The following is an 18,679-nucleotide window of genomic DNA, read 5'->3' as shown; positions in this document are numbered from 1 at the left end:
CCTTTTCACGTTAACCGTCAGGCCTGGTGCTGGCCCAGGGAGCAGTCTTGTGGGGCACGTCCCTGTTCCAGGAGACCAGCAGGCAGCAGACGCTGATATGAAAAGGACGTACCAGGTGCAAGGGAGGAGAGCGGCTCTCGTGTGGATGGGGTGTCAGGGAGGCCTTCCAGAAAGAGGTGTTTTATGCATGCTCCTCCCTTCCAGGCCTGCTCTGTCCTGGGTGCTCAGCAAACACGACACACAGGGCCCACCACAGACGGGGCCCTGCCCTCAGGGGCGGGAGCTCTAGTGGAATGGCAGATCCCTATCAACTAGTCACACGGACAGATGTCCAAACACAATGGCTCAGGGTGAAAAGGGGAGTCTGTGAGGGGACTGTGACCTTGCTGGAGGCCTGAGCCCGATTAGGAACCGACAGGAGGCAGAGGGAAGGGAAACAGACAGGAGGAAAGAGCCAAACAAAGGCCCCGAGGGCACCAAGTCTCCAGCCAGGCCAGGATGTCTGGAGTGGAGGTAGGATAGGGACTGCCAGTGGGCAGGGACCAGACCCCACAGACGAGCAAAGGAGCCGCGTCTCTGCTCCAAGAACGACGGGCAATCTCTGAAGGGTCTGAAGCCTGTAGGACCGGCTGACCCTGTCCGAGTCTGGGAAATCCCCCCGGCTGTGTGAGGGAGGGGTGTGCCTCCATCAGCAGCTTCTTCTTTCGGGTGGTCAGGCCGATGGGGCAGGGGGGCACCCCAGGCAGAAAGAAGGGCGTGTGAGGTGAGTCTGTGGCTCACTGGGCGGAGGGCTGGACGGTGCGGCTGTCAGGAGAGGGGGCAGGAGTTGGCTGGGCCAGAGCAGGGAGTCTGGAGCCAGAGGAGGAGCTCAGACTTTGCCCCTGAAAGATGCTCAGCGGGGAGGGACGCGGTCAGACAAGGAGCTGGGGAGCCCCGGCAGGGGCCTCGTGGCCTGCGGGGAGGAGAGAGCGGAGGCGGGGGCAGAGAGGACGAAGGACAGAGCCACGGCGCACCTGCAGGGACACGAGGCCAGGACCTCCGCTCCCTCCACTGTCTGGAGCGTCCACGGGTGTGGGCAGAACCCCGCCTCCCGGTGCCCCAGTTCTGGGTGTCTGCCCCACCTGCCAGAGGAGCCCCTCCCCGGGGCAGGGACCCACCAGGCCTCACCTCCAGAGGCGAGCAGATGGCTGTTGAGGGCGATGTTTCGCTGGCACATAGCCAAGAGGTCTGCACCGACATCTGGGGAGAGAGAGGGCAGCCATGAAGTGCCAGCCGCGATGGCCCTTCACCTCCGTGCTCTGGCTTGCAGAGAGCTCCTGTCCACAGCCCAGCGGCAGAGACGTGCAAAATGGAAACCAACGCTCCTCCCGTGTGTTTTATGCCAAAATGAAGTATGCTCACCTTAAGGCTCCTTCTTATGATCTCTTCCTTAGAGAAGATTGTCCTTGTGGGGCAGACTCTGTACTCCAGAGAGGAGAAATGAGAGCTTCCAGCATCTTCAGAGCTCATGAAACACACACGCTCCCCGAGTCTACCCTTGATCTAATGACCCTGAGCTGGTGTCACGGTCCCTCATCACAGACAAAGTGGCTGGAGCAGAGTCATGTGGTTGGGTGGAGCCATGGCTGGGAGTAGAACCCAAGTATCTCTAGAGCATGGGCTCAGTAGCTGTGGTGCCCGGGGCTTAACCTGCTCTGCGGCATGTGGGATCTTCCCGGACCAGGGATTGAACCTGTGTCCCCTGCATTGGCAGGATCCTTAGCGGATCCTTAGACCATCACGAAAGCCTGAACCCAAGTGTCTCTGACTCCAAATCAAGGCTCGCTCTTTCATGCCCCGGAAGACGGATGAGCCAGGAGGGCGTCTGGATGTGACTGGTGGGGACACAGCAAAGTCAGTGGGCTGACGGCCACGCCCCAGGGCCCGACTCACTGTCGCCACCATCGCATCTCCCCACCCGCCTGCTGGCTCTGACCAGGCAGGGCTTCCCGCCACTTGAGCAGAACTGAGCTGTAGCTCAGTGAGCCCTGGAAGCGGGCCAGGGCAGTGCTTTGCTCAAATTAACCTTCAATCAGGAGAGTGAGCATGTGGAGGGCACCGGAAGCCTTGTGACTATTTCTCCTGGGCTCCCTGCAGCCATAGAGCACTCCTTGCTGTCCCCCACCCCAGACCTCCCTGGGCCTGGACCACTATCTCACCCCAGGAACAGTGCGGGGCCTGGGGGTGGTGGGGGTGTGGGAAGCCCTGTCCCTGCTTCCGGGGCTCTAGGAGCAGAGAACACTGAGGGATGTGCCTGGCAGCACAGGACTGGGTCAGCACTTTTTACGCCTTTATGGTACTTCTGTCAGAACATCTCGTGTGGGATTCTCGTGTGCGATTCTAACGTGCCAAGCAGATTCGAGAGGAGCAGTGCTGGCTGAGTGGGGGAGGGAGACCCAGAGCCCTGGGGCTGCCTCCACCCTCCACCCCTCAGTCGGCCCCGAGGGGGCTCCCCGGGTGACTGTGGGCCAGCCACCTGACCTCAACACCTCCCGCTTGGAAAGAGGGGATGGTGACAGGCTGCCTGGGGTCGCTGTGAGCTTGCAGGTGCTGGCGCTCACGAAAAGGCCTTACTAACTGTAATATGCTGCCTGCATGCATACCCTCTCAAGGGGAAGATAATCACTAAGAGATGAGATGCCGCTGTCAGGCTCCAGGTGTGAGCACAGCCCTTGGGCGCTGCTTGGTGGCTTGACTCTGTGAAGTTCACCGGCCATTTATACCCAATTGCCAAGGAGCCACAGAGGGGCCTCACTGCAGACTCCTGACCAGTGGCTGACGCAGGGTATCTGAGCAGGACGCCTGCCTCCCAGGCTTCCCCTTTCTCAGCTCAGATGCAAAAGATGGGCGCCACAGAAACATAAACTAAAAATCTGATGAAATGCAAAGCACGTCAGCAGACACCACTTTCTGCCTAGCGGCTACTAAAGATTTAAAAAATAGTAACATTAATAATAATAGCCTGCTGAGATCCTACTTTCTTATAAACTGGCAGACTGTCCCTGAGAAAGCATGCTGGCCAAGTCTGGAGCGCAGCTGGTAGTACTGCCCTGGGTCAGTTTGTGGGTGTGATCCCTGATGTTATCATGGTGGGAGTTGGGCGGAGGGTGCATGGCACTTTCTGTACTATTCTAGCAACTTCTGTGTGAATCTAACATTATTTCAAAATAGAACTTTTAAAAAGCAATTATTAAGTACATTAAATACAGGCTTCCCTGGTGGCTCAGATGGTAAAGAATCTGCTTGCAATGCAAGAGACCTAGGTTTGATCCCTGGGTTGGGAAGATCCCCTGGAAGAGGGCACGGCAACCCACTCCAGTATTCTTGTCTAGAGAATTCCATGGACAGAGAAGCCTGGTAGGCTATAGTCCATGGGGTGGCAGAGTAAGACACGACTGAGTGACTAACACACTTACATCAAAGCTTAAGAAAGGTCCCACTCACTCCCAGGAATCTGCTTTAAGGATTATCAACCGAAGATGCAAAAAGGTATTGGTTGCAGTACAAAGGAAAAGCAAAAAAAAAAAAAACCCAACAACAACCATACCAAATGAAAACAACCAAATGTCTAGCAATAGGAGAATGGTTAAAAAAAAAAAAGGGAGATGAAATACAGCTTGATCATTAAAAGTTAATTCTTAAAAATTAATTTATTTTAATTGGAGGCTAATTTCTTTTTAATATTATAGTAGTTTTGGCCATATACTGACATGAATCAGCCATTAAAAGTTATTTATAAGTAACTTTTAATGACAACGGAAAATGTGCTTTCTATTTTCTGACATTTTTGACAGGATAAGGCACTGAATATATATAGTTTGATCTAAGTTATTTGGGAACATGTACACACAAAGGAAAAGGCTGTAAAAAATAATTTACACAGTTAAAAAATAGACTCCGAAGCCTCCCGCGTACAGCGACTTCATCTGCTTCATTCACCCCAGGTTTCCCATGTCTGGCATGCAGTGACCTGCACACTGTTGACACTATCTGGGGCTTGTGAAATTATGACGAAATTTATTTGCTGTTCTACAAATTTTCCACAGAGCGTAGGCAAGATTTCCATAATCAGGAAAAAAAACAAACAAACAGTCTTTAAGCCTGTGGTGCTGCAGGAGACTTGAGAGTCCCTTGGACTGCAAGGAGATCCAACCAGTCCATCCTAAAGGAGATCAGTCCATCCTAAAGGAGATCAGTCCTGAGGGTTCATTGGAAGGACTGATGCTAAAGCTGAAACTCCAATACTTTGGCTACCTGGTGCAAAGAGCTGACTCATTTGAAAAGACCCTGATGCTGGGAAAGATTGAGGGCAGGAGGAGAAGGGGACGACAGAGGATGAGATGGCTGGATGGCATCACCGACTCAATGGACATGAGTTTGAGTGAACTCCGGGAGTTGGTGATGGACAGGGAGGCCTGGTGTGCTATGGTTCCTGGGGTCTCAAAGAGTCAGACACGACTGAGTGACTGAACTGAAGCCTTATATTAAGTCACTTCAGTCATGTCCAGCTCTGCAACTGTAGCCCACCAGGCTCCTCTGTCCATGGGGATTCTCTAGGCAAGAATACTGGAGTGGATTGCCAGTCTCTCCTCCAGGGGATCTTCCCGACCCAGGGACTGAACCTGTGTCTCTCATGTCTCCTGTGTTGGCAGGGGGGTTCTTTACCACTAATGCTATCTGGGAAACCCATCTTTAAGCCTTATTAGAGGCACATTCTTCCTGATTTCCTGAGATGTTTACTCTCTTGAGGGGGTGTGAGCACAGGTACCAGTCAAGCTGCTGGTCCTGCACCCTAGGATTGCTGGGAAAACAGCAGAGGGTGGAGAAAACCAGCCAAGGAGGAGGGCTGAATCAAGAGCTGCCAAGGTCAGATTCCCAGTCTCCCTCCCTCCGTTTTTTATCCAGTCAGCACACCCTTTGTGGAGAGAATGCTCCCCCCAGCCTGGGATGGCGGGGCATTACCTGTACAGTACACAGTCTGCGCCACGGTGGCTGCAATGATGCTGGCCAGCCCGGTGCCCGCCCCAAGCTCCAACACCGTGCGACCCTGGAAGAGGTCTCGCTGGAACAGGATGTAGTCTGCCAGGAGTAGGGCACCCCGCCATACCTGGAGGGGAGAGGGGGCAGGAACGGCGGGTGACCGGAGGCAATCAAGAGACCCTGCAGGGCCACGGGGAGTGGACGGGACCTACCCACCTGCTTGCCAACATCCTCCAGGGGGGTGGCCATGGTGTGCTCTGGAGGGGGCGGAAACCAAGAGAGAAAGGGCCACCATGAAAACAGGGCTGGACAGAACACAGATGGGGTGCGGGGGAGGTGGCCGACACGGTGGGACGGGGGCTGGAGGCGGGCGTTCCAAACAGCAGCTGAAACACAGGCCACGCGGCCCTCCACCAGCCTCCAGGGTGGGATGAGCATTCCTCTCCTTCAGATCACTGAAGCCTGCACACACCAGTCACAAGAGGACTTGGCCCGACTTAACCACGAACACATACCCCACACTCCACTCAAAGTATGCTCAAACACAGAACACAATCTAGTGTCGGTTGCTGGGGTCGGGATGGCGGACAGAACTACGAGATCAAGGAGAAAGAGTGACGGCGAACATTCTTCCTGTTAGAGGAGAGCCGGCCCTTGCGTCTTGAAGCGAGATGGTGACGGCCAGCAAATCAAATGCCAGGACACACGCACAGCAGGGCAGCTCGACCCCCACCAAACCAGGAGCAGGGAGCAAGCGTGAGAGAAGAGACAGCGAGGCTGAAGCGGTGCGCGCGTGTCTGAGTGTGTGTGTGAGAAGGGGCCTTCCCGGGGGACTCTCTTCTCCAGTTGCCTTGGACCTTCAGTCCCAAGACCCCACCCCACCTCCTCCCAGTCTCTGTGGCCCCTGCACGGCCCCTGACCCACTGTCCCTGCTGTGACTTGGGTCCCCCGAGAGGGGCCTCATCCCATCTTTCTTTGCCTCCTTCCAGTCTGCCTGGCCAAGCCAGGGGCACCCTTCCATGGGGATCTCAGTAGTCTGAGCCTGGTCTTTTCTCCCAGAGGTCCCGTGGACTTAAGTTTTGCCTTCGGCTGCATTGAAGGGGTGCTTGGCTTCCCTTGAGCGAGAACGTGGACTGAACTCACAGACCTGAGGGTGACCCAGGCTCAGTCACGGATCTGGCTGGTGGCATGAGTCACTGACCTTCTCAGGACCAGAGCCATGGTTTGCTCCTTCACAAGATGCAGAAATAATATCACCTCATTCGTGGGCTCAAAGGCCTCCCTAACCAGGGTCAAGGGTGGGGAGCTCCTGATTCACGGGAAAGCCAGTTTATACTTAATCCCAGTGGCCTCATGAGAGCATAAAAGCCCAGCCCAAGGAACTTTTCATGCGTACTCAGTCGCTCAGTTGTGTCCAAATCTTTGTGACCCCATGGACTGCTGCCCGCCAAGCTCCTCTGTCCAGGGGATTTTTCAGGTAAGAATAATGAAATGGGTTGCCATTTCCTCCTCCAGGGCATCTTCCTGACCCAGGGATCAAACCCAAATCTCCTGCATTGGCAGGCAGATTCTTTACCACTGAGCCACCTGGGAAGCTCCATGAGAAACCCCAGCGTTAGCAAAGGGGGCGAGGCAAATAGTCTCAGTGTCTGAGGGGTGCCCGGCCGGCAGGACAGTCTCCAGACCTGTGGGAACCCAGACTCTCCTCCTCAGCTATCTCCCTCCTCCGCACTCAGATTGATCCTCAGGAATGAAACCTGATGGCAGCTCATGTTTATTGAGCACCTACTATGCGCCAGGCACTGTGCTAAGAGCTCTATGTGGGCCAGCTCCCTCTGTTTCTTACAACCAGGGGAGATTATACCCATTTCACAGAAGAGGAAACTGAACTCTGATGTTACAGTACTTGCCTGAGTCACAGGCCAATGGAAAAGGCAAGTGGCTTGAGATCCAACAGCCCAAGCTCCAGCCCTGCCTCTTCTGCTTTCTCTTTGGGTCCCAGTTCTTTATCTATAAAGTGGGGGAAATGCTCATAATTTACTTAGAACCTTGTGTCTGTGAATTCCTAGCTGGTCCACGAGTAATGTTAGATTTTTGACAACAGAACTTTCCAATGTTCTGATCACACGACGTGGGTAGGGAACATGGGCGGTGGTGTCGGACACACCTGGTGTGAGTGAAGGCTCTGCTGCTGACTAGCTGTGTGACCTGGGCAAGCTCCCTCCTCTGTGAAATGGGAATCTCATCCCTTGGACTTCCCTGGTGGCTCAGATGGTAAAGCATCTGCCTACAATGCGGGAGACCCAGGTTCGATCCCTGGGTTGGGAAGATCCTCTGGAGAAGGAAATGGCAACCCACTCCTGTAGTCTTGCCCGGAAAATCTCATGGATGGAGGAGCGTTGTAGGCTGCAGTCCATGGGGTTGCAAAGAGTCGGACATGACTGAGCGACTTCACTTTCATCCCTGGGAAGGCCACAGGGACTAGAGACAATCCACAGAAGACAGAGAAGGGTCCCCACCGAGGGATCCAGACCCAGCTGGCCGGAAACCTGCAGGCGCTCGGTCACTGTCCGCTGGGCTGCTGACCGGGCTGCCATCAGCGTGGCTGTTCTATTAGGGTTTTTGAGAGAGTTCAGTGGACCCCAAGCCCCCGACCTGGGCCAGTATCGAGGGAGGCCTTTACCTGGGACCCCAGGCACCACCTGGACTCTGGATCTCAGTGAACAGATTCAAATCAGAGCTCCTCCCCGCAGACGAGCAGGGCTGGGGTGGCCGGAGCCCTGCCTGTGGAGACGGTCCACATGGGTTCAGAGCCTCCCTTACTGGCCCCATACTGCAGGGCCTCGAGCCTGTTACCTCCTCATCTGAACCACGCCCTAGAGGGGCTGTGAAGACCACGTGAGGTGATTCATCAAAACACAACAGGTGCCTCATCACTACCGGCTGACTTCCTGTCCTGGCCGCTTTCCACTCTTGACATTTCCAGAGATCAAAATCCCTGCTCGGCCAACACCCTCTGCCCTGACCCCGGGCAGTATGGACGCTCTGGGCCCTGCCTGAGGGCCTGCTGAGACCCCCTTCCGCCCCGCCTCTCCCGCCGCTGTGTCTGCCCTGCCCCCCCAGCTTCTAGCTCCCACTCCCACGGCCATCTGATCGGCCCACCCGCTCCTCCAGGTTGACTACGGATCTACTTCCCTCTTCGTCTTCCTCTGCCCCAATCTGGCTCTGCAATCTGCCAGGTCTCCCTGCTGCCCGCCCCTGCTGGCCCAGTCGTCCACCGATAACCCCGACCCACAGCCGGGCGGCTGCATGGGCTCAGAATGTTGATGCAGGTGGCAGCGGCGGCAGCAGGCTTCTGGAACAACTGACTGCCTAGCTGGGACTCGGACTACGACAACCGGGAACTTGTCAGCCAGGGAATCAGGGCAGGGGCAGGCCCTCCGGGACGGCGGTTCACTTGAGCAGAGGCGTGCAGGTGAGGAAGCGCAAGGAAAGTGAGAGGGTGGGCGGTGGTGGGAACTGAGGCTGGGGAGGCGGGCAAAGCTGAGCTGAGCACACGGACTGTGTCCTGAGGGCAATGGGAGCCACTGAGGAGGCTGGAGGAGAAGGGGGATCAGACCACCTTTTGGCGCGCTTCCCGGTGGGCTCCAGTGTCCGCGCTCGGGTCCCGCTGACCCGGCCTGCCCTGCGATGGCTGGACTGGGCTGCGCTCAGGGGGCTGTGTGCCCTGACCCACTGTGGCGCTGCCCTGGCGGCAGGTGAGTGGCCCTTTACCTATTTTGATGACATTGTAGGGGCTGCTCTCCGGGGCTTCGTCTCCCAGGACGTCGTCTTCCTCCTGTGTTAGAATCGTGGGATGTACCTTGTCTCTCGGAGGCCCCAGTGGCTCGGAGGCGGAGGCAGCCCGGGGTCTTCTCACGACGTCCAAGTCCCCATCCTCGTCCAGCTGAGCCTCCAACCCCTCTGGGGTGATGGTGCCGGCCCCCGCCTGGAGGGAGGCCCCCATGCGGCTGCAGACGGCGCCAGTGGGAGGGGTCCCCTCTGTGTGGTCACCACCCTTGGCCCCTGAGTCAGTCTGAGAGTCTCGGTCCCACAGAAGCTTGAACTGGGACAGGAAGACTGAAAACGAAACACACAAGTAGAGTATTTCTACACTGTCTCCTTTTGTATTTCCTTTCCTCAATTTCCATCTGGAAAGAGTTTTAAAGGCTGGGCCAGCGGAGAGGGGAGGAGACAAATAAGGTCCTACTGCACAGCAGAGGGAGCTCTGTTCACGCCAGGTGGGGACGTCGTGATGGCAGCAGAGAAGGCCCGTGTGACTCGGCCGTGAAGCTGCGGCCTTCAGAGCAGCTGCGCTCTGCCTACGCTGCAGGCACTCAGCTCACGTGCTCTCATTGACGCCGCACAGCGGCCGTGAACACAACAGTGGTGCTCCATCTTACAGACGAGGAAACTGAGGCTCAGAGGTTACATGAGCCAACCACGGTCACACAGCTGTGGGTATGGCTGAGGCAGGATCCAAATCCAGTCTCCCCGACCCCTGGGCTACTGCCCTCCTTGCTGTACCATCCTGCCTTGAGGTCTGCAGGCTGGGACATGGATGCCAGGCCCTCACCACCTGGGGCCCACAGAGTCACTGGGACAGGTTTTGGTAAGAGTACGGTGCCAGGCTGGAGGGAGGAGGTGCCAGGATTTGAGTGGGCAGTCCTGGGCCAGAGTCCTCCCCGCCTCTGCTGTCTGACCCCCCGGGGCAAGTAGCTCATCTGTCCCGAGCCAGTTCCCTGAATCCTGGAATCCAAACGGGGACACGAGGGAAAGGGAGAGTGACCAACTGTGACAGAGCAATAAGCAAACACAGGGTGACAGGAGCTGGGGAAGGCGGCCAGGGAGGTCCCGGGAGGGGGAATGTTCCGGGTACAGGAAGAGCAGGCGCAAAGGTGCTCAGAGAGGAAGGTGTGTGCCTGCTGTGAGGGACAGAAGGACCTGGAAGTGGCTGCTGGGCATTGATGGGGGGAGAGAGCGGTGTGGGCACTCGGGCAGGGGCCGGGCCGGGCCTCAAAGGCCAAGGTAAGGACTCTGGTTTCATTCTGAGAGCACGGGAAGCCACCGGAGGGTCTGAATCTGGGCGGTGGTGTGATCTGCATTTTTCAAAAGATCCCCTGGGGCACTTCCTTGGTGATCCAGTGGCTAAGATTCTGCACTCTGAGTGCAGAGGGTCCCAGTTCGATCCCTGGTCAGGGAACTAGATCCCACATGTGGCAAAGAAGAGCAAAGAACCTGTGTGCTGCAACTTAGACCTGGCGCAGCCAAATAATTAAGTAAAAGTAAATATTAAAAAGAAAGGAAGAAAAGATCCCTTGGGCTAGAGGAGTGGGGGAGGGTGTGTGGGAAGAAAACCAGGGAGCCCTGGTGGGCGGCGCCAGCCTGGTAGAGGCCAGCTCTCCCCGACTGGTCCGTGGGCTCCGGAGGGCAGAGTTCTGCCCATTCCTTCCACTTTCCCAGCATCGCATCAGGCCTGGCACACGGCAGGTGCTCGGGAAAGCTCAGGGGCTTGCTCCGTGAGACAGGGGCTCCTAAGAAGTGGTGCGAGGGTAAGTCAGACAAGCCAGTCCCCCCCGTCCTTTCTGTGAGGACGCAGGAAACACAGTGGGCTCCTTACCAGGCTGCCCCATGCCGTTCAGCCGCACCATGAGGTGCCTCTGGTTCGGGGTGTACAGGTGGACGTCTGACAGCACGGTGTCGCTTCTGAAGGTGATCTCGTCCATGGCCGGCGCGGGAGCCGGTGACCATGGGCCCGGGCTCCACGGTGACCATGGACAGCAGCACCTGAGGGGCGAGAGCAAGTCCTTAAACAGCAGCTCCTGGGGTGGGGCGGGGAGCGGTGTGAACGACCCACCCCGGGGGCAGAGCGCTCCCGGTCACCCTGGAAGAAAGGCTTCCCTTTCGAGTCCTCTCATAATCCTGCAGGAGAGTCTCAGGGCCCTGGCAAGATGATACACAGAACTGCCACTCTGTTTCACACTGTGCTGACTTTCATAGTGACCTTTTATTTATGGCAAGGGGTCCACATTTCCATTTATACTGAAAACAGTTTTCCTACCCTTTCTATTTTTTCCAACCTTTTCATTATGAAGAATTTCAAATACTAGCAAGTTGAGGGCACAGTGTAATAAACAGCCACATATCCACTGCTTAGATTCAGTGATCATTCACACTGTCATATGTGATCAATCAATCTATCTAGGTTTTTTTCCTCCCCTGAACTGAGCACCTTCCAGACATCATGACATTTTAATTCTAAATAATTCAACATGTCTGTCTCATAAGAACATGCTCCTACATAACCAAAAGACCATTAGCAGACCTAAGATAACTAAGAATTCCTTTATATCATTTAAAACCCAGTTCACGATCAGTTTTCTCCATTAGTCAAATGTCTCTGGCAGCTAGCTTTTCCTAAAGCAGTATTTAATCACAATTTACACATTATATTTAGTAGTTTTTCCCTATAATCGTTTTTCTTCCTAGAAATTGACGCCAGCTGCCAACATATCATTTGTTTTAAAATTTTCTTTTTAAACTTTAAAAATAGTTAGTGGATTTAAAGCAAAATCAACTAAAGGAATCATTGTACAGGTGATATATAGGTTTTGAAAAATTATGAAGGTGACCCAGCAGTAACTAAAATTTGGAAACTCATGCTGGAGGCAAAGTGGTTAAAAACAGGAAGGCTTGGACTATGGAAGACAGTTTGGAGATTCCTTAAAAAACTAGGATAAAACCACCACATGACCTAGCAATCCCACCCCGAGGCATACACCCTGAGGAAACCAAAACTGAAAAGGACACATGCACCCCAACGTTCACTGCAATACTACTTACAATAGCTAGAGCAGGGAAGCAACCTAGATGGCCAGCGACAGACGAACGGACAGAGAAGCTGTGGTGCACAGAGCCAATGGAATACTACTCAGCCATAAAAGTAAACACATTTGAGTCAGTTCTAATGAGGTGGATGAACCTAGGGCCTATTATACAAAGTAAGTCAGAAAAAAAATATTATATACTAATGCATATATATGGTGGAGAAGGAAATGGCAACCCACTCCAATACTCTTGCCTGGAAAATCCCATGGACGGAAGAGCCTGGTAGGCTACAGTCCATGGGGTCGCAGAGTCCGGGCACGACTGAAAGCTGGTACTGATGAAATTATTTGCAGGGCAGCAATGGAGACATAGAGAACAGACTTATGGTTACGGTGGCAGGGAGGGGGTGGGCGCGGGGAGGGGGTAGGGGAGGAAGGAAAGGGTGATATTACCATATGTAAAATAGACAGCCAGTGGAATTTGCTGTATGACTCAGGGAACTCAAACTGGGGCTCTGTAACAACCTAGAGGGGTGGGATGGGGAGGGAGCGTCAAGAGGGAGGGGACATAAACATACCTGTGGCTTATTCATGCTGATGTTTGGCAGAAAGCAACATACACACACAAAAGTAAACTCTTCTAAAATGTGGGAAAAACAAAACAAAACAGAAAGGTTTGAGACTTCCCTGGCAGTCCAGAGGTTAAGACTCTGCACTTCTAATGCAGGGGGTGAGTTTGATCCCTGGTCAGGGAACTAAGATCCCACATTCCTTTAGGCATGGCCAAAAAAAAAAAAAAAAAAGAAAAACAGGAAGGCTCTTCCTCCATCCAAATGTTCCACCTCATCAAAAACCATCAAACAGCAGCAGCATGTGGACAGAGCCTAGGGCTGTGATGCTGGGCGGAGCGGGTGCTAAATCTGGTCTCCAACCTCATGGGTGACCCTGAGAAAATTATTTCACCTCTCTGGATCAGTTTCTTCAGCTATATTCTCAGCTTGCAGGGTTGGGGGGCAGTAGGATGTGGAGGCTGTGGGTTAAGCACTGAGCAGAGTCCTTGGTGCACAGCAACTGTTAATAAACCCCACAATTTTCTTGTCATGGGGTTGGTTTCAGGTGTTTGTGACACAAACTCGCCACAATCCCTGACCCCCGTCTGACCGCCCTCGCCGACATATCTGGGTAGATGTGTGCACTAGCGGTGTGCCCCACGAATGTCATGAAACCTCTTGAGCCTCCATTCCTTCAATTGGAAAATGGGATCGTCATAAGCCACAGTCTATAATCTGAATCCACATAACTGGAGTTCCTACATTTAAGCACTTGCCACGGGCAAGCAAAAGCACCAACACAAACCTTTTCTATAGAAGAGTCACTCCATGCTGGCCTTTCTATCTGACGTGATAAGCCAGCACAAAGTAAGTGGGTTGTGAGGTGAATCTGATAAACGGATGCAAGATTTCATGGTGTCAATGAAAGTGATGGAGGAGAAATGCTGGGGGGTGGGTGGGTGGGGAGAGTTGCTGCCTCATAAGCAAAAGACCTCAAACAATGAGGACCTGAAAAATTAGGATGGATCCACAAAGAGGATCCAGTCTAAACACAGTGTAGGCCAACCATGCGTTTTAAAGGCATATTTGGCTCCCTGAGGACTGAAAGATGTATTGGTGTATACATTGCAGTTATACACCAATACTTTTAAATATAGACAAAAAAATAGGCTCCCTTCTTAATCTGCAGTTGAAATTTCTCCCGTCCAAGTGCCAAACAGGCCCGACCCTGCTTAGCTTCTGAGATCAGATGAGATCGGGTGCGTTCAGGTGGTATGATCTAGATTCCCTGAAATTTCTGTTTTGAAATCCAACATGCCCCAGCCTTCTAGGAAACACTCTACAATGGAGTAAGTACTAGGTAAAGGGGATTCCCTTTAAGGGGCTTTTCCTAGAACCAGATTTCTGGGAATTCCGTCTCAGGGTCTACGTGAGCATTAAATGAGACAATGATCACTTTCAGGGTTCAATACATAGTAAGTGCTCAACTTCCCCTGTGCCTCAGCTGGTAAAGAACTTGCCTGCCAGTGCAGGAGAGAGAAGAGAAGAGGGTTTGATCCCTGGGTCGGGAAGATCCCCTGGAGAAGGGAATGGCTACCCACTCCAGTATTCTTGCCTGGAGAAATCTATGGACAGAGGAACCTGGTGGGGCTACAGTCCACGGGGTTGCAAAGAGTCAGACACGACTGAGTGACTCACACTTTCACTTTCATCATTATAGCATTGATAAGAGTAATTATTAAAGGATGTGCTGGAAGATGGGAAAAGGCAATAATCAGTTTCTCTACTTAGGAACAGCTGACTCACAGTCGGTCTGGGAATCTGAGGCTGGATGGGCTTCAGTCCCCTCTCCTGACTGGGGAGGAGGGAAAGGACACCCCAAATGCAGATGGGACCTCCGCCCCCTCCTTCGTGCTGCAGATTCATCTCACAGGAGTTGCTGACAAGTGTCTTTGGTTCTGCTAGGCTATGGGGGCCTGACGCCGACGCTGTCATCCTAACCCTGCCAGGGCTGCCCGCTAAAAGCAGTTTGCCGGGATCTAGGGGGTTGAACCACCTGCCTGCCTCCCAGGCTCTCTCTCTGCCAGGTGTCACAGGGTTATCAATGACCGGGCTGCTGCTGCGTCGCTTCAGTCGTGTCCGACTCTGTGCGACCCCGGAGACAGCAGCCCACCAGGCTCCCCCGTCCCTGGGATTCTCCAGGCAAGAACACTGGAGTGGGTTGCCAGTTCCTTCTCCAATGCATGAAAGTGAAAAGTCAAAGTGAAGTCGCCGGGAACTGGGCGCAATTCCGGAGCCGAGACCCAGGGCTGGAGCCTGAGACTTGGCCCCGGCCACGGCGCGGGTCAGAGTCGGGGGCTCCAGGGTCCTCGGTCCTTAGGACTCTTCGTTCCCTCTGTCATGCCGCTTCCGAGGACTCCAGCCGGCGGGCTACGCATGCCCTCTCAATCAAGAGTCACAGCTCCAGCATCGTCGTCTCTTCCTAATCCAAAACCCAGGGGCTGCCTGGACCCCAGACGGAAACCCACAGGCAGGCATGGGCTCCACCCCCGCCCCCCGACATGCGCGCTTATGCAAACTGAGGCTGACCCGGGACCCAGGCTTCAAGTCCGTGGGGAAGCCCGCGCTTCAAGGCCAGGTTCGGTGCCAAGAGGTCCCCTGCATCCTTCCCCGTGCCGCCGCTCCTCCAAAGGGCTTACCCGCCGCCGACCGCAGCCAGAAGTCACACCCGAGCCTCTCACCACGGCGCTCAGGCGGCCGCCATGGCGGAGCGGCCTGCGCAGGCGCGGCCCCACCCCCGCGCACCCGTCTTCCGTGCGTCGCTTCGTGGCCACGCCCACCTGCCGAATCGCGCGTGCGCGCCAGCGTTGCCGTCAGGGGCAGCCCGGAAGAAGCTCGTTTCTCACCTGCGCAGGTTCGCTCTCACCTGCCCAGGTTTGGCGGGAGTGGCTTTCCTGGGTGGGATGGACCTGCGAGTGCGGGAGCCGTTACATAACTCGCTCTAGGTCACCCAGCTAAGTGGCGAGGCTGGGATTCGAACCGGCTAATACGGCTCTAGAGCCTGCGCTGTGCTAGATATTTGTTAATTATTGTTATCCTTGCTGTTCAGTTCAGTTCAGTCGCTCAGTCGTGTCCGACTCTTTGCGACCCCACGGACTGCAGCACCCCGGGTCTCCCTGCTGCTGCTGCTAAGTCACTTCAGTCGTGTCCGACTCTGTGCGATCCCATAGACGGCAGCCCACCAGGCTCCGCCGTCCCTGGGATTCTCCAGGCAAGAACACTGAAGTGGGTTGCCATTTCCTTCTCCAACGCATTAAAGTGAAAAGTGAAAGTGAAGTCGCTCAGTCGTGCCCGACTCTTTGCGACCCCATGGACTGCAGCACCCCAGGTCTCCCTATCCATCACCAACTCCCGGAGTTTACTCAAACTCATGCCTGTTGAGTCGGTGATGCCATCCAACCATCTCATCCTCTGTCATCCCCCCTTCTCCCGCCTTCGATCTTTGCCAGCATCAGGGTCTTTTCCAATGAGTCAGTTCTTCGCATCAGGTGGCCAAAGTATTGGACCTTCAGCTTCAGCATCAGTCCTTCCAATGAATATTTAGAACTGGTTTCCTTTAGGATGGACTAGTTAGATCTCCTTGCAGTCCAAGGGACTCTAGAGTCTTCTCCAACACTGCAGTTCAAAAGCATCAATTCTTTGGCGCTCAGCTTTCTTTATAGTCCAACTTTCACATCCATACATGACTACTGGAAAAACCATAGCCCTGACTAGACGGCCCTTTGTTGGCAAAGTAATGTCTCTGCTTTTTAATATGCTGGCTAGGTTGGTCATAACTTTTCTTCCAAGGAGCTAGTGTCTTTTACTTGCATGGCTGCAGTCACCATCTGCAGTGATTTTGGAGCCCCCCAAAATTGCTTGCCACTGTTTCCCCATCTATTTGCCATGAAGTGATGGGACTGGATGCCGTGATCTTAGTTTTCTGAATGTTGAGTTTTCAGCCAACTTTTTCACTCTCCTTTTTCACTTTCATCAGGAGGCTCTTTAGTTCTTCTTTGCTTTGTGCACTAAGTGTGGTGTCATCTTGCTCTTAGTACTCGTTAATATAATAGCTGGTACTTGCTTCATTCATTCATCCACTCATCAAGTCTCCAACATGATGAATGAAGAACCTCCGTGTTAATTGGCATCTAGTAGGAAATGAAATCCGATACAGCTGTTGCACATTGAGTAAATTTCCAAACACATAGGACCACAGATGTAAAGAGTGCATGCATGTGTAATTCTTGGGCTTCCCCCATGTCTCAGACGGTAAAGAATCTGCCTGCAATGCAGGAGACCTGGGTTCCATCCCTGGTGGGGAAGATCTCCTGAAACAGGGCATGGCAACCCACCCCAGTATTCTTGCTTGGGAAATCCCACGGAGAGAGGAGTCTGGCGGGCTACAGTCCATGCAGTTGCAAAGAGTCAGACACGACTGAGCGACTAACAGTTTTACTTCACTTACGGAGCATTAACGTAAGTTTTATGGATGAAACTGGCGCGGCGTTAATAGGGTGACCAAACAACATAAATATTCTCAAAGGAAACAGATTGTTTCCTGAACTGCCCAGAACAGTACACGGAGAGTTGTCTGTGTATCTTGAGACCTCATTCTAGTCTTGATTGGGTTGTTCTCAGGCAGTGTCTGAGTGGAAGGCACTCAGGCACTCCTGGCACATCGGAGCTGCTCAAAAAGTTCAATTTGCTGAATCAAAGAGGGAAGGTCATTGGGGAAGATGGCATAGACACCTCTGGAGTTGTTTTATTTAAAAACTTGTGAGAATAGAGCAGGCAGAAAGTGGAAGTGTTAGCCACTCAGTCGTGTTCACTCTGTGTGACCCCGTGGACTGTGTAGCCTACCAGACTTCTCTGTCCATGGGGATTCTCCAGGCAAGAAAGCTGGAGTGGGTTGCTATTGCCTTCTTCAGGGGATCTTCCTGACTGAGGGATTGAACCCGGGTCTCCTGCATTGCAGGTAGATTCTTTACCGCCTGAGTCACCAGGAAGCCCCCTAAGCAGGCAGAGTCATCTTCTAAAAACAAAAGTCAGATCACATCTGTCCTCTGTTCAAATCCCTACCTTGGGCAGAAAGGGAAGCCAGGGTTCTCGAAGGCATCCGATTCCCATCTCACACCCAACTCTGCTCCCTTCCAGCCACCCTGATCAGTTGTGTTCCCCTTCACGTGCTTTGCACTGACTGTTCTGCTCACTGAGGGTACATCTCCCCAGGACACCCATCTGCCCTGCCCCATTCCCTCACCTCCTTTGGGCTTGTGATCAGGCATCCTCTTCTCAGAGAGATCTTCCCTGACCATCCTATTTAAAATAATTGTCTCTCCCCACCCAGGCACTCTTGGTACATGGGAACTGCTCAGAAAGTTCAATTTGTCGAATGAAAGAGGGAAAGAGAGAGGGATGGGATGTGTTAGGGAGCTGGAGACCCACTGGGGGTCTGGGTCCCTCACTGTGATGTTGAGGGAATTCCCGTCATTGCAGGATTCCTAACAATCCTCAGGGTCAAGTTCAAACTCTTCTATCTGGACCCCGTTAACCTTTGTTCCCTGAGGCATGGACAGTATCCATTCTCATCTTTTCCCATAGTTGTATAATATTTTGCTGGGCACATGCCTCTCCCTCAGTTTTTTTTTGTTGTGATATTTTTTTCTTCTCATCCTTTTTTTTTTTTTTTTTTTTTTGACCACACCAGGCCACATGTGGAACCTTAGTCCCCCAACCAGGGATTGAACCTGTGCCCCTTGCAGTGGAAACATGGAGTCTTAACCACTAGCACCACCAGGAAAGTCCTCTAAATTAAAAACTATTTCCCAGCCTCCCTTGCAGTAGAGTGAAGTCATGGGGTTAAACGAATGGGATTAAGGCAGTGGAATGTAAGAGGAGTGTTATAGAGAAGTTTCTGGGACCCCTTCTTGAGAAGGAGGCTGGGGAGTCCTTGATCCCTGATACTTTGTCCCGTCCTCATTCTTGAAGCCCAAAACAGATCTGCCCTGAGGGCCCTCCCTACACTAAGTTTTGGCAGAGTGGCAACCCTGCTTGCGGGTCACCTCTTTCTGGCAGCCTTCCCTGATTCCTCCTCTGCCAGTTCATGTTGATGGGTCTGTGGGCCTGCCCAGTCCTCTCCGCTCTCCCCATCAGAGTGCTTGTGACTCCTCTACCAGGTTGTGAGTGCCTTGGAGGCAGGAG

General features: G+C 53.6%; 1 protein-coding gene and 1 non-coding gene across 13 annotated transcripts in view; one reads left to right on the top strand and one right to left on the bottom strand.

The window, feature by feature from the left end:
• METTL22 (methyltransferase 22, Kin17 lysine) overlaps positions 1 to 15,221 on the bottom strand; it is a 28,535-nt gene extending 13,314 nt beyond the window's left edge. For 6 of the 12 annotated variants that reach the window (XM_042239909.2, XM_042239907.2, XM_042239908.2 and 3 more), the window contains exons 1-6: positions 15,136 to 15,221; positions 10,679 to 10,845; positions 8,794 to 9,138; positions 5,236 to 5,276; positions 5,002 to 5,146; positions 1,168 to 1,239 (exon numbers count right to left, since the gene is read on the bottom strand). In XM_042239909.2, the coding sequence (XP_042095843.1) occupies positions 1,168 to 1,239; positions 5,002 to 5,146; positions 5,236 to 5,276; positions 8,794 to 9,138; positions 10,679 to 10,784 (709 nt within the window). In that variant the 5' untranslated portion in view covers positions 10,785 to 10,845; positions 15,136 to 15,221. Of the gene's footprint in view, positions 1 to 1,167; positions 1,240 to 5,001; positions 5,147 to 5,235; positions 5,277 to 8,793; positions 9,139 to 10,678; positions 10,846 to 11,901; positions 11,986 to 12,338; positions 12,411 to 12,463; positions 12,526 to 15,025 lie in introns of all 12 variants that reach the window. The other 6 variants (XM_060406068.1, XM_060406067.1, XM_060406069.1 and 3 more) reach the window with 6 other exon arrangements.
• Positions 7,276 to 7,347, top strand: TRNAC-ACA (transfer RNA cysteine (anticodon ACA)). Its single transcript has one exon. It is a non-coding gene; the product is annotated as a tRNA-Cys (tRNA).
• Positions 15,222 to 18,679: the final 3,458 nt, after the last annotated feature.

Source organism: Ovis aries, chromosome 24 (assembly GCF_016772045.2).
Source record: "Ovis aries strain OAR_USU_Benz2616 breed Rambouillet chromosome 24, ARS-UI_Ramb_v3.0, whole genome shotgun sequence".
Lineage (NCBI taxonomy): Eukaryota > Metazoa > Chordata > Mammalia > Artiodactyla > Bovidae > Ovis > Ovis aries.
Note: the sequence above shows the minus strand (reverse complement) of the source record. Positions and strands in the feature narration are given on the sequence as shown.